The sequence below is a fragment of the Ananas comosus genome, linkage group 7 (genome assembly GCF_001540865.1).
Source record: "Ananas comosus cultivar F153 linkage group 7, ASM154086v1, whole genome shotgun sequence".
Taxonomy (NCBI): Eukaryota; Viridiplantae; Streptophyta; class Magnoliopsida; order Poales; family Bromeliaceae; genus Ananas; species Ananas comosus.
This window is the reverse complement of record NC_033627.1, coordinates 96,062-118,602: the sequence shown is the minus strand read 5'-3', so window position 1 is coordinate 118,602 and position 22,541 is coordinate 96,062. Positions and strand designations below refer to the sequence as shown.

Genomic DNA, 22,541 nt, shown 5'->3' with positions numbered 1-22,541 from the left:
TCTTTCCTCTCCTTGATATTCTCTTCTCTTCTCTTCTCCGCTCCCTCCCATCTGAACAAAGCATACTTACCCGAGAAAATACAAAATCAACTGCATCAGTATTCATCTTAATTAACTTTCCACAAAATAATGCAGCAATCCGCTTATTTATGTAAACAAAAGTAGCAAATACCGGTCAAATAGGGTAACTCACGCTACAATGCAATCTAAATACCAAAGCCATCGGCTTCTCGAGAGAATTTGGACAAGCCAGTCTTTTTTTCCTGCAGCCGGTTCGTACAAAACATGGAAAGACGCAATGCCAGCAGTTACCAACTAACACATCATCACTTTCATCATCATCTTATAAATAATACCTGATTTACAAACTTTTATCGCATACTCTGACTTTTATTTCAGGGCTCCACCTTCAAAGGAAGCTGCTACTGAGTTAATTTATGAAGACTGTTCTCAGCATGTCCTAAGGATACATACATACAGAACAGGTAAGTCTGGTTCCAACGAGTACGTTTTCTGACATTAAATGTAAAGCTATGGCAGAACTCAGATTATGAAGGAATAGTGTGAATTCACAACAACGTGCTTGAAAGAATGAATCAAGCAATGGGAGACTCCTCGTGATGACCTAACTTTTTGGTCACCATTTCGTATATATGATCCAGTTTGATAGGATCGACCTTGAACAGTCCATGGGCATCAGATTTCTTCATAACAGTGCCTTTCAAGATTTCCTGCACCAATACCTCCTGCATCTTAAGATAATGACTGGGGAGCAATCTATTCTGGCAGCAGAGACGTTGCTCCTGTAAACAGGACAGTAAAACTGGGTCAAATGTTTTTCCCAAAAATTAAACAATAAAAGTTTTATCCAATCAACTAAAGAAAAGGTATTATAGCTATTAAGATGAAATGAAACTCAAAATCAACTCTGCAGCTATTCCTCCAATCCTCTAATAAACTGGAGATGAATACCCGGACAAAGAAAAATCCAATTTTTGACGGACAAGAATGAAAGGTACAAGGCAACAGTCATGCATCTAGGCTCACACAATTTGAGTACAAGCCTCCAAAGTTCTGAGATGTTGAAACACTCTAAACAAATGATAAAGCTAGTAACCTTTACTTTTTGATTTTTTTTTTTTTTTTTTGACTCCCCTTAGGTTAAGGCAAAGTAAAACCTCAAACCAGTGAAAAAAGTCCATCCCATTGAATATTACCAGCTCACTACACAGTGGCAATATGCAGGTGGTACTGCTGGTTGTACTACCATGATGCTTCTAAATGGTGAAACACCTAACCCCTAAGAGATGGCGTTCAACCCTAGGAGTCAAAGTGATCTACAAAAAAGTATTGAAATTTCATGCCTTAGGAACAAAGTTTGAATCAATGGGAGAGACCGAAGGTTCTTACAGTTTCGCTTAACAATTCTGCTCCAGGAAGTCCAGTAATATCCCAATCATCCCACGACTTTGTATTTATCAGGCCCATCGCTGTCGGAGAGTCCTTGCCACCAGAATCTAACCCAACACTACCTTTTATTTTGGGGTCAACACTGTTTCTTGGGCTCCCATCGGATTCAACTTTTGCTGGGCGGCCAGTTTTTTGTACACCTTTTGTGCTCAGTAGAGCCTGGCCACTTTCCTTAGTTTTTTGTGCATTTGCCTCTATTTCCTTCTTCCGCTTCTGCTCAATGTATGTTTTTGCTTCAGCTAACGTACGACAACCAGCAGCACGACATTCCTGAAAATCAAACGCAAGCAAATATATGAATTTAATAACAGTAAGAAGCGTATCCGATCATCTTTAAGAATGTTACGTAATACTTTTTCAGTTGTCAAGAAGTAGGAAGACAACTGTATAAAGCAAAATAATATGGGAAGTTGTAATGAGTAGAGAATGTAACGGAGTAGTTACGTTTATCTGCTTGTTTATTTCTGTAGAGAAGCTTTTATTTAGATAATAACTGAGAAAAGACTGATAGGAGTTCTCCAAATAGGAATTAAAGGATTACTGAAACTTAATTTAGATAGGATATAGGCTTTGCTCATTGGACACCAAACCATAAGCAAATGTGACAACTGCAATCGTAATTTGGCCATTTATACAAAGCTGCAGCCTTATCTGCTGCTAATTTGCCAAACTTTGATGGTGGTTAATATTAAAATACAAGTTTCAGATAAAAGAGGTTCAATAATTAATGACAAATTTAACACAAAGAAATCTCTAAGTTGAAATTTCAAAATAATGATCGTGCACACACAAGATCATGTGAACTGTAAACATTTGAAGTAGTTCCGAAATAGCCATGCAATCTGTTCACTATCGAGAGTCATGAAAAGTAATTGACATGAAGAAACATTCTAGTGCAAATTTTAGTCAAAATAATGAAAATTTGATGTTAGACCAACGAACGAACAATAAGCAAGAATTAGGTTGCAAATAATTGATTAAGTACAATATATCCACAGAAAACATTGTACCTGAAGCTCTTGAATTCTCCTTCGAATTTTTTTCTCCTCAATAACACTCCTGACTAAGGTTTCATGTTCTTCTTGAGAAAGGAAGCGCATGAAAACTTTGAAACGGTGATATATTTCTTTGTCCTCATTAGAGAGTTCCTTCTCCAGCGGATTAGGGAACAGTAACTTCCTTTCTAAGATGAATTCCTTCCTCCTTTTCCTCTCATCAAGCCTATCCAAAAACTTCTAAAGTTAATGCAATGATGAAAATTTTTTTGAATCTCAATATCATGAAATAATGTTTTCAAGTTGGTTGAGTATCACAACAGGGCACAGAGAAGCAATTTTGCGAAAAGCATAATACACAATCTTGTCTTCCTCTAGCAACATCCAGACTTACATATAGTTAAAGGAAGTTGATTAGTGAACTATATACTTTAGTGGTTGAGACTTGAGAACACTCAACAATGACACGAATGTTTTAAGATGACAGAAAGTCAATAAAGTACCATCACAGAAATCAGGATATACTCTTCAGCTCAAAAAATAGTGATATTCAACTCATAGAAACTTCTGTAAATTTAAAATAAAACTTTTAATTCTTAACTATCTGAGTCACGACTGATCACCATTCACGCATATCCTTCATATGGCATAAGATGTTCACATAGTTGATATCCCTGAATTGCAAGGTTGCCAAGAGTTCTTAGCACGTTGAGCTCTAGGATGCATATCTTTGCCGATAAATATCACCGGTTGTTCTTGCCAACTACCTAAACAACACTCTCCAAAATATGACAGTTACTAAATGATTTGTGTGGAAAGCACCAGGTGTTAAGAAAGCTTCTATTTATAACAGAGAGAGAAGTATTAAAAGAGTTAAAATAGGCCCACAATTACAATTCTTTTACATGGAAGACTCGAAAGCCTTGGTCCAGGTTCCCGCCAAATTAATGTGTAAATTATTTCTCATAAATTTTATCCATGTTATTGATATAATGCGGTTGCAAAACGACTAATCAGTAGAGACATAGGGAAGATCAGTTTTCAGTCAAGAGCGACAAATTCTCCTGGTGTTGCACTTCTTAAGCCAGCTTAACAAATTCTCCTGGTGTTGCACTTCTTAAGACAGCTTAAGCTAAAAAACAGATTCACAGAAAAACAGATATATACTATTTACGCACAGTTCATGGATGAAGCAAAGAAAAAATATTTACTAAACTATGACAAAAGCTTTTCAACTAAATATCATTAAACAAACAATAGTAATTATGTAGAACAAACCTCGACAAGTAAATACGTAATACACGCAGCTTCAATTCACGATCAGTTTCAGAGTCATTCTCCTTGAATTCCATCTCAGCAAGTGATTTTTCAGCATCATTATCATATTCAGGGTCAAATTCCTGCCTCTTCGGGTTGTAACCACTTAACTCTGCCACAGAAGGACCTTCTTCACCTGAATATTTAGGCTTTTTCACACCAACACTTCTATCCATGTGTTTGTCTGTCAATTATTACAAATATTAAGGGATCAACGCATCAGAAAAAACTGAGTTCAAAACTCTAACAAAGACAACTCCGCTCACAACTAACAGATCTAATGTTAAAGATGCCAGTATAACTAGTATTCTATTTTGATAACGGAAAAAGTGTAAGGCCATGCTGTTAACAATCAATTTTTAAGCAAACTAAAATCCTTAAAAACTAGAACTTCAAACAGTGCAAAAATCCCAACAGACAACTATTGCAACTATCTAAGTAGGTTGTAGCATCAACTTAGCTATTTCCCCAAGGAAAATGCATTCTAGAAGGTAAAGAAATGATTTGCAAATAATATCTAAGATAACGTTCATAGCAGGAATCAGTGTAAATGGAAGACTGGGGACTATATTCTCACTTCCCATATTCAGCGGATAGCTCACCTTTAGTTTAGTTCAAGTATAACCATCTTTCATCTAGACTATGGCTGAAGAATTCGCATTCGCACTTGCAAAGTGTGAAGTTCAAAACAAGCACAACAATATTGAACTGCAGAACTTTCCAATCTATCTAATGCAAGACATCAAGCAGCATCATATTTACAGCTTCTCCATCAATGTTATTTTTTATACAAATCAGTTGACTCACAAGACACCTAGCATTACCAGCAGATAAGTTTGACGGCGATCGGCCAGCTGGCGCCTCCCCACCTGAGTCTTCAACCCTATACAAGAAAATGAAAAACACTAAGTGAAAGACCAGCTTCTAAGAGAAAAAGGGGCAATGCAGCAGACAACATACTTGACTCTTGATGGTGAGAATGGAGATTCTTCTTTAACCGTCACATCCCCAAGCATTGAATTTCCTATCATATAAAATATTAGGAAAAATTAATGAAGCTAATCAAGCTTGGATGCCTAAAAAATTTAATACAATGGAATTAATATGCCAGAGCTCCAAACAAATTATGGTTCATTCCTCTATAAGAATGAAAACCAAGATAAATTAAACAAAACTGGATTTGTTGTGATTGATTATCTGGTAGACTGGTAGATGACCCAACTAAAGTGGATAAATACAACAACAAAAGATATGTACTACTGAAAGCAGTTACTCTAACCACAGAATATGGGTGTCCCACAAATTCTTTATGGAATAAGGCATCTATATAACAAAATATCGGTGTGGGAGGGCCTTTGAATCACGCTGATCCAACTGAATCTCAAGGATAAAGAACCTGTATATCCAATATGAAGGTTTCTAAAGAGTCTTTAACTTTGGTTTCAATCCTCTTATATTAAGGAAATTCTTTTGTGGGTTGCTCTTTCTATTTCGCAAAAATTCAAGAAAAAAACATGTTTCCTCTATCAGATACAAACTCATTGCACCTTGGATGATAAATCAGCATAAACAGTGATAGTCTGTGTTAATAAAAGAAATTATAATTGTTATTATAATAGATGAGAAGCAACAACAAACCTTTCTTGCCCTCCCCTTGCACTTTAGCCATAGCAAGGAGTTCTTTTCTGTTCTTACCGTTAACACGAGACATGTCCTATAAAAGAAGCACTAATAAGAAAGCTAGAATGGTCACTCTTTTGAATGATCAAATATACAAATCAATGATACAAACAGTACAATACCGGAAGAGGATAGCAAGGTGAGTTCATGTATGCTGTTGTATAGTGATCAATACATTGTGCCTTACTCTTGGTGCCAACATGCTCAGCAACTTCAGCCCAGTTCCCCAGTCCATACATCTCAATTCCCTAACAATGATAAACCCAACCTTTTGAGATTAAGCTCAAAGTTGTTAAATTATAGACCTGATAGCAAAATTATGTGAGACAGGGGAAGTTATTACCTCTAGAAGTAGTATTTCCTCATCAGCGTTCCAATCTGGACAAATAAGGGGAAAAGACAGATTGTCCTGTTGGAGGAATTCTTATTCAGTAAAAAAGAAAGATAGCCCTTCTCTTCAATTCAGGGAAAGCATCATCTAAATGCAAGGAAGGAGGTGAAGTAATCATTCAAACAAATAAATGGCCAAACAACTGTGCGCTAATTATTCAATGTAATACCCAATGAAAGCACTAAGATTCAGAAAAAAATCTTGGTTAGAAGTACAAGATGAATTCTCTCCAAGGCACCAACCATCAAAAGGCAGGTCAAACTAAAACAGGGTATATATATTATGTCAGTGGTTAAATAAAGACCACGAAATGTAAAAATTACAATAAGTCATTGCTAGAGTTTCTTAAGTAGAATGCAACACTTCGAGTTTCTTAAGTAGAATGCAACACTTCCACAAGTAACAGAAACGCACTATAAAGGCAACTTGCAAAACATTCTAAAATCCAAGAATTGACATTATCCTAAACAGCAGCAATATTATTACAAATAAAATGCGAGAAATGAAAAAGGGAAGAGGCATCAAGAGCTTCACCAACCATGACCCTGTAAGGATGATTGCTTTTGTGTGGAGTGACTTCTGCACCTACAGAGAAGCACTCAACACATAGATCAAAATCAGGGCATTTACTGCATTTGATCCTAATCTTCCCAGATATGTCCTTATTACAATAATTACAGTGATATAGAGCCTTCTTTCCGTCATTTGTTCCTGAACCTGGATTAACAGTACAACAGCTACTATGAGTTTCGTTCGCTCAAATAAGGTATTAAACTGAAGGGTCTTAGCATTAATTTCATAAAGTACAAGGCAGCACAGAAAATAGAGACAATTATTTCATAGGTGTAAAGAAGCATATTTTATTTTTATGCTTGTAATTTATCAATTCAGTGACTAGAACTGCAAAGTTTAACGGACACATTGTAATTTTTGATGTATGCATGTAGCACCTATCAAATTTTTTTTTCAGCATGGTAGTCGAATAACCCATGTCAAATGTACAAATATCAGCTAAATTATAGGCTCTTCAACAGGCAAAACAATAAAATATTTATGACCCATCTTGTTACGCCAAATAACATAGAAATTGTTCGGTTGGAAATTTCCCAAATTAATCCCACAGGCATATATAGTTCTCAAATCTGAGAAAAAATAGGAAAAAAACCTGAGGTTATTGTCTCCAGTGTTTCTCCGCTTGAAGCAACCCTCCTTCTCTTTGACCTAAAAAAGGAGCAAATAAAATGTATGAATAACCAAGAAAAACAGAAATATGCAACTCCAACAAGGAATGTAAGGTCGAAGCACCAAAGTGATGGAAAAATTAAGTTATAGAGGATAATATACGTGAAAAATATGGCTGGCATGCAGCCAGCAGAAACAAAGCCTTTCGGGACAAACAATCTGCATGTTAACACAATATCTGTATATGGCAATATGCAATGCTTAACATCAGCAAACCAACGTAACTTCTAGAATTATAAAAACTTCTAGAATTATAATAAGATAATGAAAATACCAAAGAGACACAATGGGTAATGGATGAAGAAGCCATATAAAGATTAATCATCCTCTGCTTTCAATTAGAAATTAGTACGTGCATCGTCCTAGGCATTGCTACAAGCCTACAAGTGACGCCTACAAGGCGCGAAAACCTATACTAATTAACTTGCTCAGCCATCCAATTATTCTCCACACTTCCTCTGTAAAACCCTGGAGGCGAATTAACTTAATCCCATCACCACCAAGCTCTTCATTAAGTCGAATAGCGAGTCCAAAGAGTACTGAATCTCACCAAATTCGACCACTCCAAAATTAACAAACACGGAGCACAATTGAGTGTCTCTGTGCGACTGTGTGTGTGTGTATGTGTGTGTGTGGAGAGAGAGAGAGAGAGAGAGAGAGAGAGAGAGAGACCTCTGGTTGGCTTCATCGTCTCCAGAGTTGGGCACCGCGCGGGAGCGACCCATCGTTCAACGAAGGGAGAAGGAAGGAGGGAGGAGGGAGAAGGGAGGAGAATCAGAAACCCTAATTGAGGGGTGGACGTCGGAAGTGGAGATGGAGATGGTCGGGGGGAGGGAAGGATGAACAGGAACCCTAGATTCCCGCAACCGGCGGTATATGGAAATTTGGGTTTGCTGTATCTTCGGTAGATCTACGGATCGGTGGCCGGTCTAGCAACCGGCATGTCGATCCGCCCAGCCTCGTTTTTTTTTTTTCACATTGGCCCCTCGAAGTTCCATTTATTATATTTCCTCTGATTGTAGGTAACCCTAACGATGTCGCAATTTGCACTTTACTCCCTCTTAGTTTAGTCATACATATGCACTGCACCTCTTTTTAAATTTTAAGTCAAATAGTTATAAGAAGGATATAGTTATAATGGAAAGAAAATTTTGTATACATTATTCTCAGGGAAAAAAAAACTTTTCGAAAGAAATACTGATTACAAATATACTCAATATATTATCTGTATGTTGGCCTCTTAATTTTTATTTTTTTTCCTTTTTTCTTTTTTCCTTCCTTTCTCAAGATTTTGATTGTTCTCTTATTCCCTTGTTTACAAATAGTCACTTAAAAATAATACTAGTGAAGGTATTCGCGCGTTGCGATTTCATAAAAATAAATAAATAAATAAAGTTTAAAAAATAAAAATAAAATATAAATAAAAGAACCGAAGAAAAAATAGCGGCTACGCAAAGAATAAGAATAAAAATATAATAAGTATAAAAAATAAGAAAAAACTATAAAAATAATAAATTATATTTATAATGTCTTGAAAATTAAAATATCATATGTTTCATAATTCGAGTTAAAAATTACAACTAATTAACGTTTGTAGACTAAAGTTTTGCGTGTCCTATAGTTTAAGCAAGAAATTATAATGCATGAAAGTTCGAGAACTAAAATTTTACGCATCTTATAGTTTGAGGACCAAAAGCATAATGTATCTTTTTTATATTTTATTTTTATTCCAAGGAAGTTAGAGTTGAGTATTGATCGATTTTATTCAATTAGTAATTTCATATAAGAAAAAAAATATGTTAAACTATCAAATAAATTTTAGAATGTCTAATTGCTCAAATTAAAAGCCAACCAATTATAATTTGGATATTCTAAAAGTTTTTTAAATCTAAAATTGATCGCTCATCAAACTATAAATATAACATTGATGTTTAATATTAAAATCAAAGTAAAAATATATAAAATATTTCTGAACTATAAACAATTTTGAATCAGTTATCCAATTTTTCAAAATTTTATTTTTACTATCCAGTTTTTTTTATATGTTAGATGCGAGTAAATATTATAAAATTAAAATTTATATTTAGTACATAAAGTTAAAACTATTTTAAAATTATGCGTTAAAAAATTATATATTTTAAATTTTTATTATAAAAAAAAAAGATTGGATTAAAAAAAAATCCAAATTCTTCTCTTCATATTAAGAGAGAGATAAAAAAAAAAGTAAATTAGCCCCCTCCACCGGCCGGGACCCACTAGGCCCCACCCGCACCAACCTCCTCTTGGTGCCCGTGGATGCAAGGTTTCATTATATTTTATTTTACAGATTTTATAGATTCTCCTCTCCATGTCAAAAGAGAAAAAAAATAGATTAAAAATAATAAATTAGCCCCCTCCTCAGCCCCACTGGAACGAAAAATTCTAGAATGCAATGGGTATATTGGTGACGTGGCGTAACAATCCAATCAAATGTATCCTTTTAGATGTATATGTTCCATCATGATTGTAAAAAAATATTTCTTTACACCACGTCATCAATAACAAACCTATCACATTCATTCTTTTCAAACAAAAGTACAATAAATTTTTTTTTTACAATCATGATGGGACATATACTCCTAAAAGAATACATTTGATTGATTTGTTACGCCACGTCATCAATAATCCGTTGCATTCTAAAACATAATAAAATATCAATTGCATCCACGTGGCACCAAGAAGAGGTTGGTAACGTGGCATAAGTGTGACAGTATAGAATTCCTCCACTGAAACCCACCCACACCATCCTCCTCTTGGTGCCACATGGATGCAGCTGATGTTTCATTATGTTTTATATTTTCTCCTCACAGAAAATGCTAAACTTATCAACCTTTGACACCCATGGTGAATGATCAGCATACATCAAGAGATAGAACAACGGCGTCTAATCCCACCACAAATCACACCCTTGAATATTGCCACTTAAAACATAATGAGTACACATTTAAGGAAACAAATAAACTACCTTCACTTATTTTTATTTGCATTTACATTTCCGTTTTTTTGTATTTTTTATGAAAAAAAACTTTGCATGTCATATATTTACAAAACTTCAAAATAAATGACGAGGAAAAAAAACAAAGAAAAAACAAGCAGTGAAAGAGATAATAAGATGGATGGCAGAGATGAAATGTTCTGAAGCTAGGCTAAAGAACCCCTATAATACCCATTTTAGGTTTTTGGACATGTTCATTCAAACCTCACAACAAGAATTTATTATGATTCTTATCCCAGCACACCACATTTACGCACCTAGTACGTATATGTTGTCATCACAATACTACCACTACCTTGTACGCAACCATGGATTGAAAACCGTCTTCAAGGAAAACTATATGCCCCTATGTTGAAAACCATTAAGAAAGTCAAGCATGTTAAGTGCATCCGTAGCACAGGACAACATCAGCTCTTATATGCTGAAGTATCAAGTAGACTTTCATAGCACACCTTCAACAGCTCAAGACAACTTACTGTAATATGCCAATGAAAAGTGTAATCATGTAGCCCTTTCTACTTGACATACAAACATTCAAGTTCTTAAAAGTGAAGATACAATATAAAAAAAAAAAGGCCACAAGCCCTAAAATTACAACATTCAAACGTTTAGCTCTTGCATAATTTAAAAGAGACTTTGGTAGGTTGATTTTCCCACGGACCACTTGTTTTCATCAGATTTACATATTTTCTGGGCACTGCTGCTGCCCGAGTTAGGCTTCTGACAATGCTCCGAACTCTTTGATTTTAGACATCCACGAGACTTAGGAAATATACCTTGACCAACTCCAGTGTTCTTGCAGAACAGTCTATCTTCGTTTGGAGAAATGCAACCTGATGCCTCGTCACACTCCTAGTAAGAAGGCATTTGTACAAGTTAGAGGCTAACATTCATCTTCACATAGTTATCTGTTTTGCAACAACATACGAAATCTTCTTAAGAAGTTCAATCAGTCCAACAATCACAATCTAAGCCAGACTTTCATTTTTATCTCGATTACCTTAGATTTGTTCTTTGAAAAGCATGGGGTCAAACAAGGATTTAAATCCTTAAGGAACATTTCATCTGGGCTACCATATTCAGAACTCACAGGGTCACTGGAGCTGTAATCCTGCAAAGGCTGTCAGGCATAAATCAAGAAAGACCTTTGAAGATATTAAAAATAAAGCTATAGAAAATTCAAAGAGCAGCCAACGTGAATTTGCTAGCGGCAACAACTCAAGCAATCATACACAATAGTCCTATGAAGAGAAATGTGCATTCATTATATAAATAAACCCTTTCAGAATAAATTATATGCATAAGTCGTGCTCATGTCTAACTAAACATACCAAAGGATTAGCTGTCTCCTGATCAAATATTATAGGCGATCTTGGAAAGCTATATTGTCCATCGAAGCATGCCCTTGCAGAATATTTATCTGATTTCACCTGTCAATGTTGTATTAATCTCAGAATCTATCCAAACAACATAAGCAAAAGATAAATCATCAAATAAGAAATTGTTGCAGATGCACGCAAACATGCAATATCAGATTTTCTATTTGAAATTTCATTGAAAGTTCTGGATCACAGGGTAAATTAGCTACTAGGAACTAATAACATAAGAGATTGCCGATAAGGCATGTCCCATATCACGGACAGGCTGTGGGTTCCATCCTGCTTGTATCATATGCATTGCATGGGCCTACAGGGAGGATTCTTCAATATATGTGTGTGTGTGTGTGTGTGTGTGTGTGTGTGTGTGTGTCATTTTATAATGTCTTTCACTCCTCTTTTTTTTTTTTTTTTTTGAGAAAAGTTTCACTCCTATTTTCTCTTTCACTGATTAATCAGAAGTGAAAGTACACCACAGTTTTCAAATAGATAAGCATAATAAAAGACTCGAATTGTGTATTTGGCATATGTATGTAATTCACACTCAATGACTGACCTCCTAAGTATTCAGTGAAAGGGTAAAAGCAAGTTAAAGATCGAAAACTTTCAGGACTGATCTCAATAGCTCATACAAACAAATGAACAGACTTCATTTTGTTCAGTTTAAAAGCTAATATCACCTGGAAAATACTATTCTCACAATATACTCAACAAGTAAGTGGAACTTTATCAGGTTGAACGGAAGTTCCAGTTGACATGAAATGAAACAGGCATGGATAGTATACATGTTCAGGGTTTGCATATCTGTGTAGCTTTTGTTAATATAACTTAACAGGATATACAACTAGGAAGTGGGAACAGATAAAATAATTTACACGTGAGACATAAAAGCCACTTTAATGTGATACCTAAAAGCATTGTACTGTGATTAAGAGAAGTGAGGTACCAAGTCATTATATGAGAGGGGGAAAAAAAAGTCTCAGGTAAACCAGTACTAATAACCAAAATGATATAGCTCGGCTTATAGTGGAAGTTGGCTAAGAAGGGAATAAACTGTTAAAACAACTGGTTCCTTAAAAATTTTAACATATCAAAAAACACGATTTCCATGCTTAACAGCCTAAAACCCCCACATATGAATGAGTGCTATGGACATTCAGACAATGACATAAAAAGGAAAAAAGTGGCGCAGTGGAATAGAAACAGAGAACCTCCAGGTATTCTACCATCTATTCAACCTTAAATACCAACAAAATCACGAAACAGAATTAACTAAGGTCGAGGAACAGAACTAAACGCAACAACAGGACATAAAATGAAACAAATATTGAAAGAAAAGGTCCCTGATGTAACCGACCTTAACACTGGCAAAATTAAAATTGATGTCAGAAGAAACATGAGCCAAGCACAATTGAATGGGGAAGTACCTCTGCGAGATCCTCCACAAGGCATTGAATCTGTCCGGTGAGAGAAGAGACCTGTCTCTGGAGATTTGGAATGACTTGCTTGGCATGCTTCAGCTCGGACCCTTGCCGCTGCAGCAGCTCCTGCAGCTGGGAGTTCATGACATCAGGGAAGAGTACCGCATCCTTCAATGCCTTTATCTCCTCCCTCTGCTTTAGACACAAATCCTTCAATTTCTCCACCTGCCACGAGCATACTCCTCCTTTAATGACGGCCGGAAGAAATTTGAACAACCAATGAATATTATACCAGAAGCCAAAAAAAAAAAAAAAAAAGAACCTAAAGACAAGCGCATCGTATTAAATTCTATCGCAAAGGAAAACAGTAAATATACAGACAGTAATATACAAGCATGAAATGGAGTTACTTCTCGGTTCCTCTCTTCAAGCAGCAGGCGCAGCTCCGACATCTCGGCCTCGTACTCCTTATTTTGGCTGAGAAGCTCCCTCTCGCTGCGAAGCACCTGCGCGAGTGTCCGCGTGTTCGCCTTGGCCTCCGCCAGTGCCTTGGTCGCCGCCCGATCTCCAGACCCCCCCTTCTGAAACAGCTTCCGGGACAAGGCCGAAAGGTTCGACCCCTTGGCGGTCTTCTTCGTGTCCTCCGCTATAAGATCAGCCGGAACAACCAGCAGCGCCGCAGACCCCGCCTTCGAGTCCGGCCTCCTCTCCATCATCTTCTTCACCACTGACCCCAAATTGTGGCCGCTTCCGGCTTTCGTGAGAGCGACGGCGTTCCCTGATCTCGCCCGGGTGACGGCACGGCAGGGATTCTCCATCGCGGCAGCGACCGGCACCGGATCGGACGGTCTGCGGCTGGCGTTGCCGAGAAGGCGTCTCAGAGAGGAGAGGTTTTTACTGGGGATTTTATGGTCGGAGAAGGAGGGAGAGGGATTTGACGAGTGGCGGGAGGATGAAGTGGAGGAATGGGAATCGACGGAGGCGTAGCGAGACGAGGGCTTGGAAGAAGCCATCTGGGGAGAACTGGAAGGGACGAATGGTGGATTCAGAAGCGATTTCTTCTACGAGCGAAGCTTTCTGAGAAGGTGAACAAGCATCGGATCTGATTGTGCTTGTGCGGGGTTTTGCGAGAGGAAAAGGGTACTGCAGAGGCTGGCGAAGGGACGCTAACAAAAGGAGCGGTGGCGAAATTCAAAATTTGGCATGTCGTGTTCCGCCGGATGCTTTTAGCCTTATCGTGCGTGCGCTACGAAGATACTAAACTTAAATTAATTATTAAGGTATATTTTACATGACAAAAGTATTACATTTCTTGTACATATGTGTAAAAAAAAATATATTAACCTGCTGTATGATTACCCTAAACCCAAAATAATAAAAATGACATCTAGCTAAATGACGCCAATTTATTATTATTCAACTAGTGTTAGTTAAACATTATTAAAAATATATATATAATTATTCTGGGCAATTATAGGCCCTTTGATGTTGTCCTTTGTGTAAAATAAGGTAGGATGAAAAAATAACGAAGGATGCATGATTTGATATAATCCTGTGTATCATCTTTTAGATGCATAAATTTTCTTCTCTCGTAGCAAATTAATTCACATCTGACTCGTAGTCTCATTTTCGCTTGTATGGGAGAGTTTTCTGAAGTTGCTATCTGTGGTAGCCCCCAAGCATTTTACTCCCAATATTAAACATTGACTTTCTGTGAGGAGTGCGCTAATTAAATTCAATATCATATAGCTATCTTGGGTGTCGTGAGCTGCGTGGATAAATTTTTTATTACAAAATGGTGTTGATCTATACATCTATCTATAAGCTAATTAACACTTTCTTTCTTCTGTACGAACTCTCCAATCTCCATCCGGAGTGATCGATCATGGAGCTCATCATGTACCTACCTATGTTTCCTCTTGCCTTTCTTTCTCCTCATCTTTTTTGCCTTAAAATAGTCTGGCCGTAGCCATGCCAATTTCTCCCCAACTCAACTCAGATCCACTCGTTTGTATACCGGTGGCCATCTGATGCAACAAGTGAAGAATTGATTGTGTCCATTGATAAATAAATGTGAAAACAACTTAGGTGCAGAAACTAATTTTGGTAGCTCAATCTAGTTCCTCCTAAAGAGAATGCTATACACGCACTATATACAGGTCAAAATGTAAATTTTACACCCTATTTTTATTGTTGCCTATATTATTTTATTTGTTATCTTAATTTTTTAAAAGGGATAATCTCCTCGTACGTTTGAAAATATCCGATTTATCTTTATTTTTTTTTCTTTCTAAAATACCTCTCATATGTTCCACCGTTATTACAAAATACTCTCGCAGTTATCTTTTGTTGAGTTAACTTGAGTTAAACGTGAATTACATATGTACCATAGTTAAAAAAAATTAAAATATCAATCTTGCCTTAACTTAAAGACAAATAAGAAATATTGGTGACGGTAGAGAGGTATATTTAAAAAGACCAAAAGTCAAAATATTTTTTGTGCCCATAACTTTAAGGACAAATAAGAAAGTCGGTGATGGTGGAAGTGTATATTTGAAAGGGCAAAATAGTAATTTTACAGAGATAACAGAGTTCATTAACAGATTTTAACTCTAGAAGTATATTAGAAATGAATTAGAACATAGAAAGAGTATTTTCAATATTAGTCATCTAAGATGCATAAATCAAAAAGTCAGAAACTTTTCAGGAATATATAAATAATTGCCCTTTTTTAAAAATACTAAAATTTCAGCCCACTGGAATTTTATCAACTCATGATGTACAATCACTTTTTATTTGGAATGTTTCATCCAAAAATCTATATTTCTCTACTAACCTTATAACTCCTCTGTTTTGTGTTATTAAAAATTAAAGAAATTTTTAAATCTTAAACAACAGGATTATACATCTTAGATTAAGGGTGTAATCCTACAACTTTTTGGATCGTAAAGTCAACACTTCTTAATTAATTATCTGAAGTCATGACGAAAAATCTCAAAAAGAGCTCTTACAAGTATATGAAGATTTTTTGTACAATAATTAGCTTTTGCTTATGTGGTATCTCTAACCAATTAAAAAAATATTCTGAAATACACTTATCCCATTATGATTTTAAAAATATATATTTTTATTTTTTTATAAAAAAATAATTAACTGAATATAAATGATGTGATGTAAGTGATGTTACATAATAGACTTCCTACTTAGAACAGGTTGTGCAATCATATGCTGCTCAACAAGTTGATTTGGCAAAAAAAATACAGTTCCATAAACTCGACAAAAATAAAATGTACTATATATATATCTATAGAGAGAGAACTAGGTTGGAATACTATCAATAGCACCAAGTTATTGGTGCTATTAGTTTCTTAGCTCTTAGATTAAGAAATGTTCGGTTAGGATAATGTGGGCTCTTTAGGGTTGGGTGGGTGGTTGGTTGAATAGTATAATGTAATGAATAAAAACAATCAAAGGGGTTAATCTAACGGCAGAAAATTTGATAGCACCAAGTACTTGGTGCTATCGATAACATAGCAGCCGGACTCTCTCTCTCTCTCTCTCTCTCTATATATATATATATATATATATATATATATGACTTCGTTACTATACATTTATGAATGTAGAGTTTTTTGTACTTATAAATTTTGACTGTTGAATGAAAGAATATGCGGTTAGTGTGATAGTGATCCCGATTAGAATGATAGTAGTCCGCTAGAGTTGAGTGGATGATTGGTCGAATAATATGGTCTAACATATGGAAATGATTAAAAGGGTATATATAACAGTTAAAAACTTATGNACGTAAATTGAATAGATTATTCATAAAATTCTGTTTTACCCCCTAATAAGCTAAAACATTATTAAACTTGTCATCTGAAAAGTAACATAGACTTAACAAACAAAAGTGATAAATCTCCTACTTAATAAGAAATTAAAAAATCATACTATAATCTATAATATATATATATATATATATATATATATATAGTTGAGCTAGAATACTATCGATAGCAAACGAGCTCCGTTGTCACCCATTTATTTTTTATGATGGAGCCTCTAAATCGATGATTGACATCGTTAAACATGATCTATACCACTTGAAGTGTTTATAAATTAAATTTCATACACTTTCGATGTTGTTCTCTTGTCCATCGAGTGGACACAAAAATGAACGGCTGAAAATGAATATTCTTTAAAAAATGATGATAGGAGTCTTGTAATCCAGATCAAGAGTATAGATCTTGTTTTAATAGTTTAAAGAATTTTCTAACAAAAATTCAATTGATTTGGATATTTTTACGCCGTTAAACGAGAAAACACCTCATATCGACTGTTAAAATTACAAATTTTGAAACCTTTTAATTATTAGGCAAATGATGTCGAAAATATTTGAAATTTGATTTATAAACACTTCAAGCGGTTTAGATCATGTTCAATGGTGCCGATCGTCGATTTGGAGGCTACATTATCGAAAATAAATAGATGGCAACGAAACCTGTTTGGCTATAATAATCATTTTAGCTCAACTCTCTCTCTCTCTCTCTCTCTCTCTCTCTCTCTCTCTCTCTCTCTCTCTCTCTCTCTATATATATATATATATATATATATATATGTAAATAAGTACAAACATGTCTTCTATATTTATTTATTCATAATAATACAGTAGTAGCTAGCACTCATCTTCACTGCACATGCATGTGATCATGTGGGCACCTGTAAATGAAATGCATCATCTATTTGTCCGCGACGGGACAAGGGAATCGCGGGATGGCAAGCAAACGTAGATCCGATTTCCTCCGTGCGGTGACTCGGCTGTGCTCCGTCGGGGATCTCCCAGTCAAAATAGAAGAGCAGGCCGGCAAGCGCGATCTCTGCATTTGCTAGCCCGTACGACATCCCCGGGCATATCCTCCTTCCCGCCCCGAACGGAAGGTACTGGAAGTCCGTCCCCTTGAAATCCACGGCGCTCTCGTCGAATCTCTCCGGCTTGAACTCTTCGGCATCGTCCCAAATCTGCGGATCCCTCCCCATCGCCCACACGTTGACGAGCACCCTCGTCTTCTCCGGTATGTCGTAACCGAGCACGCGACACGGCTCTCGGCACTCCCGGGGCAGCAGCAGCGGGACCGGAGGGTGCAGCCGCAATGCCTCCTTGACGACCAATTTCAGGTAGCTCAGCTCCTTAAGATCCGCCTCCGTCACCTTCGCTCTTGCTCCGAAGACCTCCCTCACCTCGGACTGCGCCTTCTTCATCACGCTCGGATTTCTCACCAGTTCGGACATGGCCCACTCTACGGTGGTGGACGACGTCTCGCTTCCGGCCCCGAAGAGGTCCTAATTGGATGATCAGTAAGGGACAGGCGATATCGTAATCGCATCGATTAACATATATAATTAATAATTAGGGAACGCGCGAACTATATATATAATTCGTCCATCTCGACTATATATATATATATATATAATTTACATATATATACATATATATAATTGAAGTAAATTAATTAAGGCAGGAAAGCTTTTTTTTTTTTTTTTTAAAAAAAAAAAAAAGAAAAAAAGAAATTACCAAGATGATGGCCTTGATGGATTCAATCGGCAGAGGAAACTGAAGGAACCCTTCCTCTCGGATTCTTAGGAGAACATCCAGCAAGTCCTCCTCCGATCCGCGCTCTTTGCGCCTCATGATCTCTACGTGCTCCCGGATGATGTCGTCCAGCACGTCGTCGAACCTGCGGTGTGTTTTCTTCAGCTCGGCGGCGATCCCGCAGAACAGCCTAGCGAGGGTCGAAGACGGGAACAGGTCCACCATATTGAACCCCCCCGCGGCCTCTACCGACTTGGACAGCGCGGCTAGGAAGACGTCCTGCTGCTTGCACTTGTCGCCGACGATCGTCCGTATGGTGATGTCGTTCATGAGCGCGAACAACTTGCCGCTGAGGTTGACGACGGAGTCGGTAACTTGATTAATGGAGCGCACGAGGTTGTGCACCTCCTCCTCCCTGATGGATCGAAAGGAGAGGACGCGCTTGGCGCTGAGCAGCTCCAGGATGCAGAGCTTCCGCAGCTCCCGCCAGTAGTGGCCGTAGGGAGCAAAGATGATGCCCTTGTTTCCATAGGACATGATCTGGACGGCCAGGATGACGGGCCTGTCGGCGAAGGCGACGTCGTGGGCCTTCATGATCTCCCGGGCAGCCTCTGGGGAGGACGCCACCAGGGTCGGCACCTCCCCGAACCTCAGCAGCATGAGCTGCCCGTACCGCCTGGACAGGTCGCGGAGGGAGTGGTGCGGCAGCTTCCCCGCCAGGTGGTGGAGGCTGCCCACGACGGGGAGCTCCCACGGCCCCGGCGGCACCACCGCTTTCTTCCTGCTGCCGCCGCCGCCGCCGCCGAGGCCTCGGCGCCGCAGCACCAGCAGCACCAGCAGCAGGAAAGTCAGCAGCAGAAACAGGTACAGAAACTCCATATATGTCGACGACCGATCAATTAAAGTACGTTGCAAATTACTCGAGAGAGAGGTAACTAACTACATGTACAAGATGGGGGTGACTGGTGTGGCGAGGAAGAAACGAAAGCTATACAGCTAGCTTATATAGCATATAGACAAGTGGTACCTTGCTAGCTACACCCATAATAATAAATAAATAAACTAAGAGCGAAAAGTTAATCCACCAACTCAAACATTTACACTTTTCATTTTAAATTCTAATATTATAATAAAATAATAATAATAATATCACTGTAAATTTATTAATTTTTTGGGGCTCCCTTTGTTTGGGGTATAAATAAAAATTATTTATTTTGAAAATAAGTGCAAGTTAATATATAAATAGAAACTAAATCAATTTTATGTTAAAAAAATTACGTTATTTCTGAGAATAAAGTAAATAATAATTTGGATGATTAGATTAGAATAAGAGGAATAAAAATTATAATTTTAAATTCCTCGACAAAACGCTCGCTAAATCGGCTCCTAAATTATATAGAAATTCAATTCTAAGTTTTTAATTTCAACGAAAATCCATTTCGTTGAATTCACACGCTAGGTGGGTTCCGAGTCGCCGAAAACGGCAAACTTTCTCTTTTGTCTATTTGTAGGAATATGAATGTGTACATAAGTTATATGCTATTTTCAGTTTAGCAGTTCTCTATCGTGTGGTTGTAGCTTTGTTTTGTTTACAAGTACAGCTATTGTTTCGTATACAGAAAAAATTTTATGTAAACAACGGATCTGTTGGCGTATCCGGAGAAACGTGTAGTATGAGGCATGACAAATTAAGTTGGTACCACTTTCTTGGTGCTTTTAAGAGTATTCTAGCTCAACTATATATATATATATATATATATATATATATATATATATATATATATATATATATATATATATATATAAGTAAATGATGTTGAAAAATTATAAAATTTGATTTCTAGAAGTTTTAAATGCTGTAAATAACGTTTAACGGTATGGATCGTCGATTCGGAAGCTCTATCATCGAAAACAACTTATGAGTATGAGGGCGATCGTACTCATAATAGTATAGTAGATGGACCCTATATAGGCCATGGCTACTATACTATTATAAGTATTAGAGCCCTCGTACTCATAAGTTGTTTTCGATGATGCAGCTTCCGAATCGACGATTCACTCCGTTAAATATGATCTAGAGTGTTTGAAACTTCTAGAAAATAAATTTTGTAAATTTTCGAAATCATAATAAAGTCCATTAAGTGGGCGTAAAATGAACGGTCAAAATCGAACGACGTCCTAAAAAAGAATGATCGGAACCTTCATTTCAAGATCGGAGCTATTGATCTTTATCTATGTAGTGAATAGAATTTTCTATCGAAAATTCAACAAATTCCGATTCTTTTACACCGTTAAACTAGCAAGTATCTCATACCGGCCGTTAAGAATTGTCAAATTTGTGACCTCTTGATCGTAAGGTAAATGATGTTGAAAAATTATAAAATTTGATTTCTAGAAGTTTTAAATGCTGTAAATAACATTTAACGATATGGGTCGTCGATTCGGAAGCTCTATCATCGAAAACAACTTATGAGTATGAGGGCGATCGTACTCATAATTGTATAGTAGATGGACCCTATATATATATATATAGAGAGAGAGAATTATGCTGGAATACTATTAATAGTAAAACAATCTTTTTTCTATCAAGTTTTTAACCTTTGGATGAAAAATTGTAGGGTCAGAATGATATTAGTTGGTTAGAGTTGAGTGGTCCCCCTGGGGTTGAGTGGTCTCCACTGGGTTATAATATTTAATCCAATGGTTAGAAATAATAAAAAGAGTTGATCCAAAGGTTAAAAAACTGGTAGTAACAATAGGATTTTGCTACTAATAGTAGCCCAGTCAAACTCTCTCTCTCTCTCTCTCTCTTTCTCTCTCTCTCTCTCTCTCTCTCTCTATATATATATATATAGAGTAGGGCTGCTGTGCTCTCAGGAGCACGGAGGCCTCCGTGCTCCTGAGCCATTTTCGATTATGAAATTTCTGAATTGACGATCGGCTCCGTTAGACTTGATTTAGCGTATTTGAAGTTTCTAGAAAATAATTTTTGCGATTTTTTGATATCATTTACCTAGTAATCGAAATGATTCAAAATCAATAATTTTTAATGGTTGATATCTGCCGTTTTCAAGTTTAATGGTGTAGAAGTATTCAAATCTGATTAAATTTTGATACAAAATTCTTTATACTATCTATAACAAGATCAATATTTCTGATCGAAAATTTTAGTGCTATATCACCACTTTTTATAAGATTTTTATTTTCAGCCGTTAAAAATTATTGATTTTGAATCTTTTCGATTACTAGGTAAATGATATCGAAAAATCGCAAAAATTATTTTCTAGAAATTTCAAATACGCTAGATCAAGTCTAACGGAACCGATCGTCGATTCGAAAATTCTATCATCGAAAACGGCTCAGGAGCACGGAGGCCTCCGTGCTCCTGAGAGCACAGCAGCCCTACTCTATATATATATATATAGAGAGAGAGAGAGANAGAGAGAGAGAGAGAGAGAGAGAGAGAGAGTTTGACAAATCCTATTATTACTACCAGTTTTTTAGCCTTTGGATCAACTCTTTTTATTATTTTTAACCATTGGATTAAATATTATAACCCAGTGGGGACCATTCAACCCTAGGGGGACCACTCAACTCTAACCGACTAATATCATTCTGACCTACAATTTTTCATCCAAGGGTTAAAAACTTGATAGCAAAAAGAGCGTTTTACTATTAATAGTATTCCAGCCTAATTCTATATATATATATATATATATATGGTCCATCTACTATACTATTATGAGTACGATCGCCCTCATACTCATAAGTTGTTTTCGATGATAGAGCTTCCGAATCGACGATCCATACCGTTAAACGTTATTTACAGCATTTAAAATTTCTAGAAATCAAATTTTATAATTTTTCAACATCATTTACTTATATATATATATATATATATAGTTGAGCTAGAATACTCTTAAAAGCACCAAGAAAGTGGTACCAACTTAATTTGTCATGCCTCATACTACACGTTTCTCCGGATACGCCAACAGGCCCGTTGTATACATAAAATTTTTTTTGTATAC

General features: G+C 36.6%; 2 protein-coding genes and 1 pseudogene across 3 annotated transcripts; all 3 read right to left on the bottom strand.

Annotated features, from left to right (window-relative positions):
- On the bottom strand, positions 309-8,061 carry LOC109713321 (transcriptional adapter ADA2-like). The gene is made up of 12 exons (XM_020237339.1): positions 7,768-8,061; positions 7,019-7,074; positions 6,392-6,570; positions 5,806-5,871; positions 5,585-5,710; positions 5,421-5,496; positions 4,743-4,806; positions 4,607-4,665; positions 3,744-3,966; positions 2,481-2,691; positions 1,411-1,740; positions 309-803 (listed from the first exon to the last, which is right to left on the bottom strand). The coding sequence occupies exons 1-12, from the start codon at positions 7,818-7,820 to the stop codon at positions 597-599; spliced, it is 1,650 nt and encodes a 549-aa protein (XP_020092928.1). The 5' UTR covers positions 7,821-8,061; the 3' UTR covers positions 309-596.
- LOC109713145 lies at positions 10,594-14,078 on the bottom strand. Of its 2 annotated transcripts, none has more exons than XM_020237118.1 (5): positions 13,337-14,078; positions 12,933-13,151; positions 11,461-11,559; positions 11,130-11,249; positions 10,594-10,981 (listed from the first exon to the last, which is right to left on the bottom strand). In XM_020237118.1, the coding sequence occupies exons 1-5, from the start codon at positions 13,937-13,939 to the stop codon at positions 10,754-10,756; spliced, it is 1,269 nt and encodes a 422-aa protein (XP_020092707.1). In that variant the 5' UTR covers positions 13,940-14,078; the 3' UTR covers positions 10,594-10,753. The 2 variants fall into 2 exon arrangements, with proteins under 2 accessions (XP_020092707.1, XP_020092708.1); XM_020237119.1 differs by having other exon boundaries at positions 11,130-11,240.
- Positions 17,549-19,491, bottom strand: LOC109712403 (annotated as a pseudogene).

Bases quoted from the DNA above. Each gene is read 5' to 3' on its own strand.
- LOC109713321 (XM_020237339.1), bottom strand. From the start codon at position 7,820: ATGGGTCGCTCCCGCGCGGTGCCCAACTCTGGAGACGATGAAGCCAAC. The intron at 6,571-7,018 runs GTTTTTTTCCTA...CTGTTAATCCAG, and splicing joins ACTGGAGACAATAACCTCAG to GTTCAGGAACAAATGACGGA. The intron at 804-1,410 runs GTAAGAACCTTC...TCCTGTTTACAG, and splicing joins CAGAATTGTTAAGCGAAACT to GAGCAACGTCTCTGCTGCCA.
- LOC109713145 (XM_020237118.1), bottom strand. From the start codon at position 13,939: ATGGCTTCTTCCAAGCCCTCGTCTCGCTACGCCTCCGTCGATTCCCAT. The intron at 11,250-11,460 runs GTATGTTTAGTT...TATGCCTGACAG, and splicing joins AGGAGACAGCTAATCCTTTG to CCTTTGCAGGATTACAGCTC. The intron at 10,982-11,129 runs GTAATCGAGATA...CCTTCTTACTAG, and splicing joins TTTCAAAGAACAAATCTAAG to GAGTGTGACGAGGCATCAGG.